The sequence below is a fragment of the Vicugna pacos genome, chromosome 26, assembly GCF_048564905.1.
Source record: "Vicugna pacos chromosome 26, VicPac4, whole genome shotgun sequence".
Taxonomy (NCBI): Eukaryota; Metazoa; Chordata; class Mammalia; order Artiodactyla; family Camelidae; genus Vicugna; species Vicugna pacos.
In genome coordinates this window covers 19,915,177-19,932,193 of record NC_133012.1, presented here as the reverse complement: position 1 = coordinate 19,932,193, position 17,017 = coordinate 19,915,177, and the positions used below count along the sequence as shown (strand labels likewise).

General features: G+C 42.5%; 2 protein-coding genes across 4 annotated transcripts in view; one reads left to right on the top strand and one right to left on the bottom strand.

The window, feature by feature from the left end:
* PRIMPOL (primase and DNA directed polymerase) overlaps nt 1-11,066 on the top strand; it is a 45,559-nt gene extending 34,493 nt beyond the window's left edge. The window contains exon 16 of one of the 2 annotated variants that reach the window (XM_072950468.1): nt 9,393-11,066. In XM_072950468.1, coding sequence (XP_072806569.1) covers nt 9,393-9,487 — 95 coding nt within the window. In that variant the 3' untranslated portion in view covers nt 9,488-11,066. Of the gene's footprint in view, nt 1-1,772; nt 2,844-9,392 lie in introns of those variants that run through there. The other variant, XM_072950469.1, reaches the window with a different exon arrangement.
* The window catches only part of CENPU (centromere protein U), a 28,576-nt gene that overhangs the window by 582 nt on the left and 10,977 nt on the right, over nt 1-17,017 (bottom strand). For both annotated transcript variants that reach the window (XM_072950472.1, XM_072950471.1), the window contains exons 4-12: nt 14,953-15,058; nt 11,809-11,869; nt 11,093-11,329; nt 7,754-7,811; nt 6,523-6,631; nt 4,241-4,319; nt 3,977-4,024; nt 2,885-2,946; nt 959-1,115 (exon numbers count right to left, since the gene is read on the bottom strand). In XM_072950472.1, coding sequence (XP_072806573.1) covers nt 959-1,115; nt 2,885-2,946; nt 3,977-4,024; nt 4,241-4,319; nt 6,523-6,631; nt 7,754-7,811; nt 11,093-11,329; nt 11,809-11,869; nt 14,953-15,058 — 917 coding nt within the window. The remainder of the gene's footprint in view (nt 1-958; nt 1,116-2,884; nt 2,947-3,976; nt 4,025-4,240; nt 4,320-6,522; nt 6,632-7,753; nt 7,812-11,092; nt 11,330-11,808; nt 11,870-14,952; nt 15,059-17,017) is intronic.

Genomic DNA, 17,017 nt, shown 5'->3' with positions numbered 1-17,017 from the left:
ATGAGAAAAAAAATCCATCATCTAGAAACAATTACTTACGGAAAATCAATTAAATGTCTTACAAGCTGCCAACCCAAATGTCCTTAATGACTAAAGACAATTAAATACCAACCCAACATAAAATAGAAAACTCATGATTTTGAAATTAAAACTTAATAGTGCAAATTTTATCTAAGGGTGAATGCTATCTAATATGTTTTCAAGGTGGTTTTCTTTAAAATAAAATGGAGCAGAAAAGCTCTACCACCCACATAATGAATTTTCCCAGAATATCATCTACCACATTATTAGGCAATTATTTGAGAGCCTAATGTGTTGGCGCTACCACAGGACACCTGCTTGCAGGGAGAACTAACATTTGGTGCTAGATTTTTAGTTTAGGAAGAGTTAAGACATATACCCCAATAGCTACACTCTCTAAAGCAAAACAGACATACACTACAGTAGAAGTCCATGATGTCTGCAGTAAAAGCCACATATTCCAAACATGGCAGTCGCTAAATCTAGTTCTCACCAACGTTGTTTGTTATGTTCAAATTCAACCAGTATTATCACTGATCAAATTTAACCATTATTATTATTGTTGTAATTTCTCCTAGTAACCAAATCCCCAACTCCAGATAAGCTTTAGACCAGTTGGGTACTGTCACAGAAAATTTTTTAAAAACCTCAGGCTCAGGAGAATTAACTTCTAGATCAGTGTAAAAACTTTTACTTCTAAAATTGAACTTAAGAACAAGTCTATGTGTACATTGTATATTTTATATAAAATTATGGTATACAAGTATGTAATTTTTTCCTGTTTAAAACATTTCTATTAATCTGAGCTGGTTATCACAACAGTAGTAAAATCTGCAGCAAAAATCGGAAGCAACTACAAAGGTTTTAATAAACTGGTACTTCAGCGTGCAAGTGTGCCATCTTCTGAAGCACAGTGACAAGCAAAAATTGAAGTTACCGTTTCCTTGACATTTGGGTCTTTCTCTTGAGTATCTGAATAATCTTGATGAAGCTGTTTTAGGTTAGACAAGAAATATGCTGCATTCCTAAGGGAAGAGTTTCTCTCCTTAAGTTCATCATACTTTATTTGTAGTTGTTTCAGCTCTGGTTCTAACCTAAAACAAACAGAAAATGTTTTCCTCAAAATAAATGACAAAGTCTAACAAACAGTCTGCAGTGTATGCGATAGAATGTGTAAGTATACTGAAGTAAGGAAACGGGGAGTGGGCTAGATGGTTTGAGATATCTTGGGCTCTGTGGTTATGAATGTAAAAAAGATACTAGATTTCAATTTAAATTATAGGAAAAACTCTGAAGTACGACATGCAATGAAGCCCACAAAAGAATATGCCTTACGTATCCTAAAATGTATCATGTCATTTTTAGGGTCTTGGGGACTAAAATGAATTAAAACATATACTTGGGTGAACATTTTAGAGCCTCAGGCAGAGATAGGCATTGCAGTTAAACAGCAGAAGGATGGACAAAATCCTTCCCGCTGCTCCTTCCTCTTGAAGTTTTGTCCATTTCCAAGGTCCAATAAAACCAGTGGAAGAACTATCACAGCGCCTGGATGAAAATGTGTGACCTTGGGCAACCTGCTTTTTCTTTCTTAACCTATAAAACACAAAGTTACGAACACCAGGTCCTGGCTCCCCCACCTCCCAGGCGGGTGGCTCTGGTAAGTTACCGCCCCGCGCCTTAGGGTTTCACACGTAAAGTTACAATTACGATATCCCGCGTTTCTTTCTTTCTGTGCCTTTTCAAAATAGGCTTCTCAACTTCTAAAATTCTACCTGGAAAAGGAACAAAAGAGGCTGATCTCTAAGACAAGTCGAGTCTGATCACAATCTTATTATACATCCATAATAACCCGCCTCACAGGGTTACAACGGTTAATGAGTCAGCATGTGAAGCACTCAGGACCTGCCCAGTATGAACAGCTCACACTTCACAAAGCTCCCTATCATTATAGTCTTTAATTTTCTTATTTTGGCCTGAGCCAGTGAAAGCTTTATCGTGGGTCAGCACCAGTCCACAGCCTAGATTTGGAAACCAGTACACCAGACAACCAGTTTCTCCCACTTATAAATTTCTATGGCAGTCTTGTCTTTAAAACTTAGTACTTAATTATAGGCTGTCTTTTCTGATAATACCACTTTCTCAAGCTATTTTAAAACTCCTTAAGAGCAGAGAGCACATCTGATGCTGCTTATTCTGCTGCTGCTTCACTGCCAACCGCCCGGCTCACCCAGCGGTCATGTCCGTGTGGAGGACCGCCCAGGGAGGTGGCTGGTGATGTAGTGCACTCCAGTCTTCCCCGCCAGACCACGCACACAGCCTGGTGGAGCTCTCCCGGCCCAGCACTTGGGGTTGGGTTCACATGAGTGCCTTGCCAAGGTGTATGTTTCAACAACTGTAACACAGACTGTTAACACTTAATACAACACCTACTGCAGGCCAGCCACTGGAGGCACTTTCTGTATGTTTATCCATCCTATGAGGTGTAGTTATCATTATGCTTTTACAAATGAGCAGCCTGAGGCACCAAGAGGTTAAGTAACCTGACCAAGGTTGCAGAGCCAGTAAGTGGCAGAGCCTGGATTCAAACCCAGACAGTCTAGTTCTAGAGTCTATGCATTAAGTCTCTAATCTGGCTGCCTCTCAGGCCAGAACTGAGAAATCTGATGGTGGATAAATGAGTGCTGAATTCTCCTTTGCCAAAGGCTTTTCAACTCTGCAGCATAACCTGCCTTCACTGAGCTTCCAAGCTCAAAGAAAACCTGGTATTTAAATGCAGCACAGCAGCAAGTTTTACTAGCCTCACGTGACAACCTAAATCCTTCTAGGTAAGTCTGCAAAGAGGACTTTGGTATTATCTTACCGAAGCAGTTCATCCTGGACTTCAATCAAACGCTGCCTTTTCTTTTCGATATGTGAAATCATCTGAGTGACACAACAGTTTTTGTTAATTTTGTAAGTATTTGAGCACTGCCCTGTACCAGGTGTTGGAAATACAATGGGAAACAAAACAAACCCCATTCTTACTATCATGGAACTTTGGTGTGGTAGGGAAGAGAGACATTACATACAAACAGGATGTGATTACAAACTGAGATGTGCTGGCAAGGAAGAGAAAAGGGAACTCTGAAACAGAAAGGGGCGTCCACTGCAGGACAACTGTGAAGAGGAAGTAGGGCCTTTCTTTACTACCCGATGAGCTATAAAGCACGGAGGTTTGGTTTTATCTAGGAACACAAGGAAAATATTGACACAGGGGAGCGTCACGATACAATCTGTAAAAAGAACACTTCAATATAATAAACTGTATTATCTCAACCATTACGCTTAGTAACAACCTAGTATTTCACTGCTGGACATTCATACTCTTCTCACTTATAAGAAGTGCAGGATTGACCAACAAGAGACTAAAACTGAGAAATAATAGTCTCCAGAAGGAAAAATGCAAGCATTTCAAGCCCATTTCTGTTGTAAAGGAGAGGGGGAGCTCCTACATGTGGAGTCATACGAGTTTAGAGCCGGAGCATCAGCTGTCACCTGGTCCAGTGAACAGGGGAAAGGAGGGCCTCACTTCTCCTTGCACACCTGGTGGTGTACAGTGCACCAAAGTACAGTGAACAAGGACAAGAAAGGAAGTCTCCTGACCCTTAACCCAGTATTCTTCCCAATGAGGCAGTTCTTTAGTCTGAAAGGCTTTGTTTCTGACATCCATGAAAGAAATGTACATCACTTAACACTTTTCCATGTCACTGGTCATCCAGGGCTTGGTAGCCATTTTCAGGCCAGCTGGGACCCACATTCCTCAGCTGGCATGAATAGCACTCCCCTGATCAAGCACCAGATCAAGTCAGCCTGACTACAGAGAAAATACCTTTTACAAACTCTGAAGGTCATAAACCCAGTCAGGCTTCACTTAACTATACATGTTTGTGTTCTAATCACACAAGTGATTTACCTTAGTGTTCTTCCTTTTCAGAGTTTTCAACATCTGGACTTCTTTAAGCTACACAAAATAAAATAAATATTCACATGCATTTTCCAAAATTAAATGTTTATCAGTTCACAAAATAGAACGTCTTGTTTAAAAGCGTGTGAAATATGGACAGTTCTGATGCATTCTTTACCACATTGCCAGCAAACGCAAACTTTTCTAAGATGACAGTATGCTGCCTCAGGATTAGTAAAAAATACTTAGACCAACAAATTTATGTCAACTTACCATTTTGATGAGTTCTTCTTTCAAAGTGGAATGAAATTTGTTGATGGCTTCCTTACAAAGTCTAGAGTCTATTTTTTGTCTGTAGCAGAATTTAAAAAAACAAAGTCAAACCCAGTATCATATAAAGAATTTTGGAAGGGGTGTTTTGGATGTTTAGCACATCCACAGACACACACAATTTGGTATACGCCATTTTGATTATCTAAGATGGCACGGTCAGCTTACAGCCCTTACTCAGATTTAAAAAAATACTGGGAACATCTCAACAAAAGAAAAGAACAGGAAATACTTCCCCCTAAACCCTCATGTATGTGGTCAGCACTCCCCGACGCTGACCTCATCTACAGGTGACACCAAGCCACGTGGAAAGCAATGTTTACAGCCAATCCCAGTCTTCCTGCTGCCTGATCCAATGACCAGCAGACTTGCACTTCTTCCTTCCTGCCCCCCCAACCCCGCCCCGAGACAACTGGAGAAATAACTGTGTAACTCATTTGGACTAACCAATGATCATGTAAATAGCAAGAAGCCAACAGTTCTTCAATATAAAGCTGACCCAAAGAAGCCGGTCGCGGTCCCTGTCATCAGGGAGAAAGGGGCCCAGTCCCCCGGCCTGGCTCACGCAGCCGGATGGCGGACCTGCAGTGACCACAGCAGTAGCAGACGCTCTGCCAGGGCAGCAGCTAGACCCCTGCTCTGCCTCAGCACAGTGTTCTGTAAAGCCAACGGCGCTTTTAACTGAGAGTAAATCTCTTGTGTAAGTTACGGTTTGTCATGTTTTCTTCTTGGGGCAAATCCATGAGGAAAAGTCACCCAGGAGAAGGGGGCTAAGCCCATGGGCTAATTCTTCAGACGCTAAGCACAACATGAGAGAAGGCCTGCACTTCTGAACAGATTTTTGTATACGTTCCCATCCAATAATAGATGGGTGTTAAAAAGTACTTCTAGTGACGTCAGAAGATGGTGGAATAGGAAGCCCCAGACCTCATTCCCCCACAGGGAAACCAACTTAACAACTACAGATGGCCCCAAAAGCCTTTATGAGAACTCTAATTCTAACAGAAAACAATTATGAAGTTGCAGTACCCCAGCAGGTTCAAGGTCAAGAACAGACACGTTGAAACAGGTAAGAGAAGCCATTACATATCAACGGTGATAGCCCTTCTCCAAGAATTAAAGTGTCTGGGTACAATAAGATGATGGGGCTTGGGGTAGGGAAGGAAGAGAAGGCCAGGAGATTCTGAGAGTTTGCCAAAGTTCCAGTCTTACTGGTGGGGTTACAGATTTTTTTCTTTTTAAGTTATATAGGATTAAAAATAACAAAACAAAAATTTTTAATAAATAATGTATCAATACCTTCCTCCGTATACTGGTAATTAAAATAAATGTAACTGGACTAAAGTCCACAGTTGAAATTCAAAGATGGGATACATTGGATTTTAAAAACATTTTCTAAGAAATAAAGTTCAAGGTGAGAAAGGTTGGAAGTAAAAGAAAATATAAAATCTGGCAAATACTAGCAAAAGATATCTAGTAACATGTTAACAGATAAAATAGATTTTAAGATTAAAAAAAGCATTTTTAGGAATGGAAAAGGTCACTACATAAAGATAAAATGTTAAGTCTAAAAGCAATTTTAAACATGATGTCCTAATAAAATAATCTCTATATAAATAACATAAATTGATAGAAGTACCAGGAAAAATTGAATAATACTGATTTTACATAGATCCAATAATGAGAGATTCTACATACAGACCCACTCACTAGAGATTCCCCATAGATTATGTGCTGGGCCACAAAGGAAGCCTCAATATTTCAGAAGTAGGTATCGCCAGCCCTTGAAATTTGACCAGAACTATTTAAGATAGGTTAATACGGAAATATAAATTCATTATCATGTATTTGGACATACAAAAACATACTACGAAATAATTTGCAGAATTAAAGACATTATAATGGAAGTGTAAAAACATGTAAAGCTGATAATGAAAATGCTACACATCAAAAGCTGTGGGGTGAGCGGAAGTGCTGCTTCAAGGGGAGTTCATGAGGTATGTAGATCCCAACGTCAGGTTCCTACTGCACAGCACAGGGAGCTGCATTCAGTGTCTTACGTAGCACGCAGTAACTTAAGGTGAAAAAGAGCATGAAAACGAATGTGTGTGTGTGCACGTATGGCTGAAGCACTGTGCTGTAAGTACACCAGAAACTGACACAACACTGTACACTGACTCTTACTTCAATAAAAAAATATACATACATTTAAAAAAGAAACTTACTTATACTCTAGGAAGATGTTCTCAAATGCAGACAAAACAACATCTAACTCCATGATGTCACTGGTTTTCTTTTCTTTTAAACACCAAATCGGTACACAGTCGGAAGTATCTAGAACGTTAGGGTAAGTCAATTCAGTATTGTGATTATCAGCAATTTAGTTCCAGGTCCGGGGTTCTGAAAGCCTGCAACAAACTCGCTGAAGGCGGAGTTCGTGAGGAAGCGCCCAGGGGGAGGCGTGCTCCCGCCTCCCTCTCCCAGCGCCGCGCAAGCTGCCACTCGGTTACCTTGCTGCGTCTTTACTTTACAGGCTGCTGTTACCCAGCGCTGCTGGTGGCTGAGATCTTTGTTAACTGTTTTCTTAGTTTTAATCTACCTGACAGGCCACCCCCTTCTAGAACACATAAAGGTTACTGAGTGTATTGATTTAGATGGCTGTAGTAATGTAAAAGAGGAGATTAAAATTCTGGTATCTTCATGAATGAAATATTATACATTTTTTAAATTATATGCAGAATACTTGATGACAAGGATATGATCCCACTTAGGGTGAGAAAAGCTTAGTAAAAGGGTTGGAGAGTATGGACCAAAACACATGCTGGTAACTTCTGGGTGATGGAACTGTTAAGTGATTTTATCCTCCTTTCCATACCTTCTGAGTTTTCTAAAATAAGCATTTTTATAATAAGACAAACATAAAACTTATCTTTTAAAAGAACTGAAGGAAAGAGAGAAAATGGTTTATTTTTCCTCCCATTTTCCAATAAATTCCGTGACAATAAAAATGCAAAGTAACATGGATGAGTCTCAAAAAAGTTATGCTGAGTGAAAGTAGCCTCAAATAAAAGTACATGCTATGTGATGTGTGAAAAGTGTACATATGTGACGAAAGATTAAAATAGGCGAATGGATAAAACAGATTAATGGATCCATTGATGGATTAGTTAATTAATGGATTCATGGATAGGTGCTAAAGCAAGTAAAATCAACTTCAATAGTAAAATCTAGGTAGCAGGTGTATGAACATATTTTGTAAAGTTCTTTCACCTTTGTTGTATGTTGAAAATTTTCATGATAGATGCTGGAAAAATCAGTTTCTTCAAAGTCACATATTTTTAATTTTTTAAAGTGGCATTTTATATACTTAAATTTAGTACTTTATCAAATTAAGCAATATATTTTAAAAACTGAAATTCCTGCATTATTGACTATGTATAAAACACTATTCTGTACCCAGGTCTGTGGCTTCACTTCTTGGTTTCTTCCTTTTGCCATGAAACATCTTCTTTTCCTGAGTTCAAAAAAAACGAAGATTTTTATTCAAGAGAAGTTTCTTAAAACATGAGAATTAAGAAGATAGTATTATCAGACACTGTCCATCAATATATTAGCCACAATTCTCTTCCTTTGAAGCTAAAATATTAATTATATAAGTTACCTAAATTAATATAAAGAAACATTGAAAAAATTAAACTGCCTCAAAATAAAAACTAAAAAAAATTGTGTGCCTTGGGGGAAATTATACTTTTATTATTTAAGATAATTATGTGTGGAATCAGCTCAATTTCTGCTCCAAGCTGTGAAGAAGTAACAGCTTCTGAACTAGCTTTCTCGCAGTAAGCAACCATAAAGTGGGGTCAGGGGGTGGCACTGGACAACAGGTGAAGAAAGAGGGGGGGATCAGAAGGTGAGTCCTGTGGAAGTCCCCCTCCCTCCCGCCTGGGGACAGCCTCAGACAGCGGCCCCGCCCGTCCAAGCAGAGAAAGGAGCCCTGCTCTGTCGAGGCGGCAGACACCGGAGGACAGCAGCCGACACACCTATAATCAGCTCCCAGAGAACACCAGAAGTGCGGGGGGCAGGGGTTCCCCGAAAGTCCCTGCCACCTCCACATGTGCAGAGTGAGGCTCCATGGAGTGCAGTGCAGTGCGGCTACCACGGGATTCAGAACATACACAAGACATAGTAAAGGACAGAAAATTCCGGGGGAAACCGGATGTAGAAAATGCAGAGGCCTCATTAACAGCTACTTAGCACCTGTCTACGCAGCCAAGCTACACTGCGGAAAGACCACAGTTTAGAGGTGAGAACTGCCCTCCAGGCCATGCCGTCTCGCTCAGGGTGAAACTGTTCCCAACGGGGACCTGCCAAAAACTCTTGGACACCACCATGGCTTCCGACCCTCCAGAGAACCAAGTACATACACACATACACATGTATTAAAACTTAACGAGGGGGGTGATTAGGAGAAAATGCCTAGGAAGGCTCTTCTTAGGGAGGACAACAATGAAAAAGGGTTGAGAAGCACTGGCCTGGAGTGAGGCCTGCTCTAGACCCACCCTAACGGAGCCTGAAACCCGTCTCCGGCCAGATGCACCAGGGAGGCAGAGAAAGGAGGCTGTGGAGGCCAAAATATGGCTCCTGATGACCTGAGTAATTCCCTCCCGGAGTGTGGGAGGCTCCTGTGAACAGGATGGGGTATTTACTCCCTTGATTCCGTCACATTACGTAAGACGCACGGCAGTGGAGCGGAGAGAGACTCTGGCTGGCTTTGCAGATGTCAGCTGCCGTACTGTGGGAGGGCCGCTAGACCAGGGCCTGAGGGCAGCCTCGAGGAGCTGAGAGAGACCCCCAGCTTGGATCGGACACACACGAACCTCAGGCCTACGACGGCCAGGATTAGATTCTACCAACAGCTTGGTAGATGAGGACCGAGTTTCGGATGAGGTTTCCGCCATGGAGAGCACCTTGACTTCAGCCTTGTGAGACCCTGAGCAGAATCCAGCCAAGGCGCGCCTGGCATCTGACCCACAGAGACTGAGATACAAATGTATGTTGTTTGAAGTCACAAAGTTTGTGGTATTTTGTTTTGCAGCAACTGAACACGAATACAGAAGCCGAGTCCCTCCCAGAGTGAGAGGCCTGGGAGACACCCTGGGCTTCCCACACACCGACGCTGACAAAGGCTGACACCACACCTACACAAGTTCAAGATGACCAGCCGACAGTCAAGCCACACATTAGAACGGAAGTCAACATTCAGAAGAAAACAGAATTCAGAATCTCAGCAACCCATCGACAGTAGCGTTCAAAGCACAATTAAAAAGTACTAGATTAAAAATACCACACGAAAAAAGTGACCTATAGTTAAGACAAAAGGACTCAAAAGAAACTGACCCTGAAGTAAACCCGGATACAGTCGTCCCTCGGTATCCGAGGAAGATGGCTCAAGGATCCCCCACAGGTACCACAATCCGCTGACGTGCAAGTCTCATATAAAATGGTGCAGTTTGCATATAACCTACGCACATCCTCCCGTATATTTTAAATCATCTCTAGAGTGCTTATAATACCTAACGCGATGTAAATACTATGTAAGTAGCTGTGAATACATGTAAATGCTACGTAAATAGTTCCTGGTGCAGGGCAATTTCAACTCTTGCTTTCTGGAACTTTCTGGAACTTTTCTGAATATTGTCTAACTGCAGTTGGTCAAATCTGTGGATGTGGAACCTGCAGATACAGAGACCTGACTGTATCTGACTTGGAAAACAAAGACTTTAAAGCAGCTATCATAAATATGTCTAAAGAAGGAAAGGATGATCTTAGGGAATCTCAGCCAATTAAGAAAAAAAGGAAATTCTAGAAATTGTAGAACCCAAAAGCACATTACTAAAAAGGAAAAGTCATTGCATGGTGTATAGAAACTGAAAAAAAGGAAATTCTATAAACTGTAAAACCCAAAAGCACGCTACTGAAAAGGAAAAGTCCCTGGGTGGTGGTTTACGTTTCCTGTGGCTGCTGTAATGAATTACCACAACTGTAATGACAGAAATTTCTTCTCTGACAGTTCTGGAGTTCAGATGTCTGAAATCCATTTCAATGGGCCAAAATCAAGGTGCTGACATATCAAAAGCTTGATTAAAAAATATTATTTCTCAAGAATCATAGACAGAACACTTATGACCCAGAAATCTTATTGTAGCAATTTTTTTCCTAAGGAAATGAGCCAAGATGTGCACAAAGATTTAGTCAGAAAAAAATTCATCAAAGCACTCACATTTTTTAAAATTGCAATTGTTCATTAATACCAGATTAAACTATGGCATATTCATGAATATGTCACGCATTCATTAAAATGTATGCAGAATACTTGCTGACACCTAAGTGGTCCCACTTAGGGTGAGACAAGCTCAGTGAAAGGACTGAAGAGTATGGACCAAAAAACATGGTGGTTAGTTTTGGGTGATAGATTTTTCTTTTTAAGCCCCAGAGGAAGGACACAGTCTTTATTTAAAAAAAATTTTTAATGCAGGTACTGGGGATTGAACCCAGGACCTCACGCATGCTAAGCATGTGCTCTACCACTGAGCTATAATCACCCCTCTGGGTGATGGAATTGTAGGTGATTTTATCTTCTTTTCCATACCTTCCAAATTTTCTAAAATAAACATATTTTTATAATAAGAAAATTATAAAACTTATCTTTTAAAAGAAGTGAAGGAAAGAGAAAATATTTTCCTCCTAAACAGTTTCAGTCAACTTCTGTTCTGTGGGGACGGCAGCCCCTCTTACCGGCTGACTTGCTGCTGCCAGGGTCTCTTTTTCAACAGAGGACTTGGCACCAAGGGGTCCTGTCTTTTTAGGAATGACTGATTCAGCCGGTTTCTCTGAAAGCTCAGAAGCCGCGATGGCCGAAGCAGCCTCACGTCGCTGTGCACTGACCTTCCCTGCTGGTTTAACTTTTCTTCTTACATCACCTTCTTCAGTGCTTTCAGATTCGTCACTAATGGGCCTGAGCTTTCTTCTTGGCTGTGTCAAGAAAACAGCATTACTGTTTAGAAAACACAAATGCTTACCATCCCTACTGTGTGAGTCACTAACTATAAAGTCCACGTTCCTCATCTCTGAACTGCAAGACTGACCACACAGGAAGACGGCAACGTGACTACTGGGCAGGACGAGAAACTCAGATTAAGGAGCTCCAGGCCAACACTCCCAACAAATCACTCCACGTCTGTAAATCACAGTCTAGACACATTACGTGAACGCTGTGAAAACTGACAGGGTACATAAGAGATTTGAGGTCAAAAACATGTCACTTTTCATTTCAAAAGTATCTTCTAAAACATAATATTCTTATGAAAAACGTTGCTACAGAGCATTTTCTCTATTTACATACAAACAGAATATGAAATGTTTCACAGAACATTTCCTCTGCTTGCATCCAGTCTAAACAGGATATGAAGTATCTTGCAGATTAAGATAGAAGGGAGAATACAGCTACATACCTTTTTTGCACTAATTCTTACGGACTCGTTTTGACTTGCTTCAGTTTCAGAAGTGCCTGAACTGTACCAAAGAACAAACCATCAGTATTTTGCACACATTTCATTTATATTCACATATGTCTCCTAAAAGTTGCTCATCCAACACGAAAACAAGGTTGATTTAACAAGGAGCTTTCCCACTTGTCCCGCATGGCCGGGCCTGCGCCTTCCCAGGGTCACGGGTCATCCCCCTCACCAAGGCCACCCTGGTCTGACGCCGGCAGGCACATGAGTGTCCCACTGCAGCACGCTGCGGTCCTGTCGGAGGACCGCTCCTTCCTCCCTGTTGCTGCCCCAGGTGTATGGGCCATCACCTGTGCTCGTCTGCAGAGAGCAGGCCCAGCCTTAGCAGATATAAAAGGCCCTACCTTCTTTGGTCCTTTGAAAAGGGAAAAAAAAAAAAACAACCCTAAACTTCTGATGAGAGTTCTTTCATTTATTTCATGCAATTTAATACAACAAATATTTAACACTAACCACAAAGTGCAGAGTACAGGGAATAAAATGACTTGAAAAATTAGGAGCCTTCCTTTAAGGGGTTCACTGTCTAGTAGGAAGGCATAGACAGTGCAGAATGATTCGCAAGCACTGGACAGAGGACATGGGGACACACGGCTGGGGGATCAGGACACAGATGATGGTAATGACACTTGAGTTCCGAAAACTCTGCTCTTTTCTGCCCAGACTTCCTTCTGTATCCTTTTTTTGGGTTTGTTTTTGTTTTTAACATTTTTTATTGATTTATAATCATTTTACAATGTTGTGTCCCAGACTTCCTTCTGTATCCATACACAAACCCTGTCTAACTCACCCAAATGTTTTTTGTTTGGCCTTATTAACCCCCAAAACCAAGATGACTGTGAACATCCACACTGTTAAACGCAACGTGTGTTCAGGCTTTCCCTGACTTGCTTCTCAACTGCATCTGAGCCTCCTGACAACACTCCCTCCCTCCCCCCACCACTCCCGTGAACACACCCTCTTCTGGTTTCCCTCTTTCCCTTCTAGCCACTGGTCTTCTCTCTCCTTTGCCAGCTCCTTCTCCTCCACCTGAACAGTAGATGCTGGGTGTTCTTGCGGGTTGGCCCCTGGTCCTGCCTTCTCCCAGGCCACTGTCTCTCACTGTGAGCACTCACCCGTGCCCACAGCCCCACACCTCCTGTATCGAACCACTTCGGTGTGAAGTCCAGCTCAGCCCTCTCCTCTGGGCACCAGACCCAAGTACACAACAGTCCTGACTTCTGAGCACCAAGTTCATGATTGCCTCATGGTGATAGGGGTTACCCATCTCCTAGGTCCGCCTATCTTACTCAGTGGCACGATCATCAGTCCATTTACACAAGCCAGGAGATGTCTGACAAATAGGGTAAATTTCACTAATGTCTAAATGAAGTCACAGAAGTCAGGAAGAAAATGACAAATTCTAGAAAAATGGAAAAAGGATCTAAAGAGTTTGAAGAAAGAAATTCAAGAACTTTTAAAGTATATGAAGGGATGCGGCGGGGAAGGTAGAGCTCAGTGGTAGAGAGTGCCTAGCAAGCACGAGGTCCTGGGTTCAGTCCCCAGTACCTCCATTAAAATAAACAAATAAACCTAATTACCCCCCCCCAAAGTATACAGTGCTGTATGTCAAAATATATCTCAGTAAAACTGGAAGGGAAAAAAAAAGTATGAAGAGATGCCACTCAACTCAATCACAAGAAAAATACAAACCAGAACTAGTCTGAGCACCACCACACTGGCAACCCTGGCAAAACTCCAAGTTTGATGCCATTCTGGTCGGAATCTGGCAATAACTATAAAAATTAAAACGCACATTTGGTTTGACCCAGGATTTCCTTTAAACGTACATCCTCTAGAAACAGAGGCACGTGTGTGGAATACATATGTACCAGGAACTGGTGACAGCAGAAGACAGGAAACAACCCAACCGCCTGTCCATACAGGACCAGGGACGTAAACGCGGGGACGGCCACACTTGAGAACCCCTGCACCTGCAGGCGGGATGAGAAGCCCCCCACGCGCTGATGTGGAAGGTCTCCAAGACGCAGGACGTGGGGAAGGCAGGGAGCAAGGCGTCCTGCCTCCTCAAGGAAGGTTAGAACTCAAGTGGAACTTCAGTGTCACAAGGAAACTGTGAAGAAGCCATGTGAGAGGTTAAGGGAGGGGGGGAGACGGAGGAAGGGGTACAGGAGCTGGGAGACGGCTCAGAGGAGACAAAGCCTCTGTTATTAACCATTTTATATTTTTAAACCACGCAAATGTGTTGCCTATTCAAAAAGTTCTTGAAAAATTACAGCCACCACTGTTTAAAATGAAGTGTGTGTTTTTCCAAATATTTGGCTTCTGTTACCCATGTTCAATAACATCTCATAGAAAAACTAGTCTCCCAAATAACCAAGTACCATAAGGCTTCCCCACGGCAGAGACCCTCAGAGACACCGGGTCTCGATTTCTGCCCCAGTGGGGAACGTTTCAAAAATATCGTTTTGTTACTCTCAAAATATAGCCAGTAACTAGAACTGACCTATTACCTAGTACAGGGCTTGCTCTAGCTAGTAACTCATCATTAGCACCACAGCCTTCGTTAGGTGGGTTGTCTCTGGGGAGGGGTTTTTACCCGACTTACCTGACCCACGCCTTCCCATAAATCTGTCAAACTCAAACCAAATCTCCTTAGAGACAACACAGCTGAAATTTCCAACAGACTCCATCTCCTTTGTGATTATCAGCCTGTCTCCCCTATTCTGTTCTGCACTAGAAAACATCTCTCTTGCTGCAAGGTAATCTGTAAGTTACAGGGAACCTGTCAACAATCACCTGTAAAATGCTGTGCTCGTGAACTCTTTGCCCTCCTCGTTTTACCTCAACGCTAAACCACCTTCACTGGCGTCTCTCTAGGAGTAATCAGGTGTCGGTTACAGTGATTATAAGTAATGTCAATTACTGAAAAACTAATTCTTTTATGTCCAAGTTCTCTTGAGGAAAAACATAAGCTGGCTCAAAAGATCTTTATAAAGCTTAGTTTTATAAGCTGCTTTCATAAAGAACATCTCAGAAACCCCACTAACCATGAATAAATGTCTGCTGGAGACACGCTCATACCTTCTTTTCGCTTCTTTTCCTGGCAGACTTGAGGGCAGCGACGCCCCGCTGTGTTTGGAGAATTCCTCTTCATCAGCATATATAGCAGTGCTGTGTAAAGGAGGGTCTACAAAAGGTTTTTTTGAAAAAAGGGCAACTTTAGAAGTCTGGCTGTCTGGGCCATATTCATGTTTGTTCCTTTACATCGGAGTACAAAGCAACTTTTGTTTAAATGGCTAACAAACCCCAAACCAATTACACAGGCTACTTCTGATCTCACACCTCAACAGCAAAAAGTGTAAACCATTTCACCCATAACTACATGCACAGTCACCACTTAGAACCGTACTGTGCTCGTATATTATGTGGAAGATTTTTAACGAGCTGGGCGATAACAGGAGGTCTGGCACTCTCTTTCCCCGCCTGGTGGCGTGTCACACGTGTACCTGCGAGGCGGCTGCATTAAAATGTCAACTCTCAGGTTTGGAGTGCCTGGCCTGCTCCCCCGACTCTGTCACCCCCCAGAGTGCCTGGCGCAGGGCGGACTCTCAACACGGTTGACGGATGGCCCTTTGCGGAGGGTCCCCAGTGCCTCCTCTCCCCTTCCCTCTGCACTGCTACAGCCTGTAGCTAAGCGGAAAGTTAACTCGGAATGAAGAAGAGAAAGGAGAGGAGACCAAAGGGCCTTGGTGGAAAGACCCAGAAAGGAGCTGCTAAGAGGATGAGGGTGCTCCCACCTGCTGAGGAGACAGGAGTCCCAGGAGAGGCCCCAGCACCCCAGCAGGCTCACGGCGGGGTGGAGACCTCGCGGGGAGGAGCGGCGCCTGGTAAGAGCCAAGCAACCATCTCTTTGTGCTCAGACTGCAGGCCAGTGCACACGCTTAACGTGTGTGCAGGTAGACAGCTGCTTGTACAGTGCACAGAGCAGCTACTCAATTTTAAAGTTAGAAACATACTTTGTACTCGCCTCAACTAGGCAAAGGGGTTTATTTACTTCACTTCTGTGCACGACAAGGGAAAAACAGAAAACTAGACCAATTCTGAATCTCGTACAAGCTGGACTTTTACTACTCAACAATAAAGCGATAAATAACCCAATTTAAAAATGAGTAAAGGATCTGAGCAGACACTCCTTTGAAGACACAGGCAGACCTCGTCCTCACACTTGGCGGATACCGCACTTTTTACAGACTGAAGCTTTGTGGCATCCCTGCACTGTCAGATGATGAGCATTTTTTTAGCAATAAAGTATTTTTTAATTAAGGTATGTACACTTTATTAGACATAATGCTTCTGCACACTTCACAGACTACAATGTAGTGTAAACATAACTTCTACATACACTGGGAAACCAAAAATTTGTGTGACTTGCTTTATTGAATATTCACTTTATTGCAGTGGTCTGGAACCAAACCTGCAGTATCTCCGAGGTGAGCCTGTGTGCAAATGGCCAAAAAGCACACTGAAATCATGCTCACCATCAGTCATCACTAGGGGAAGACAACTCAAAACCACACTGAGATACCAGTTCACATCCATCTGGATGGCTATTATCAAAAAAGAAAAAACAAACAAAAAAAACAGAACAAGTAATGGTGAGGATGTGAAGAAGCTGGAATCTGTGCGTTGCTAATGGGAATGTAAAATGGTGCAGCTGCAATTCCTCAAAAAATTAAACAGAATTACCACTGAGCCAGCAGTCCCACTTTTGGGGACACATAGCCCCCAAAGAAGGGAAAGCAGGACTGCAACGTGCGTGCACATCCACACTCACTGCAGCATCGTTCGTAACAGTCAGAAGCAGCCCAAGGTGAACAGACACACAAAATGTGGTCTCTACATAAACGTATGCACCACGTTTTCAAAAAGGAAATTCTGACATGCTACCTCTTGCCGAGTGACTCTCCTGGAGGTATGAAGCGGGAACTACCTTCTACATTCCTCTTGTTACAGACCCTGTGCTGGGTGTCCTACTGCCGCTGGCCTGCTGACAAATGCTACGGGGACAGTTCCACTCTGACTATGTTTAATAAACATAGAGTTCTTAGTTCCAGTGTACTTAGACGTGAGAAAAATTAGTTCAAAG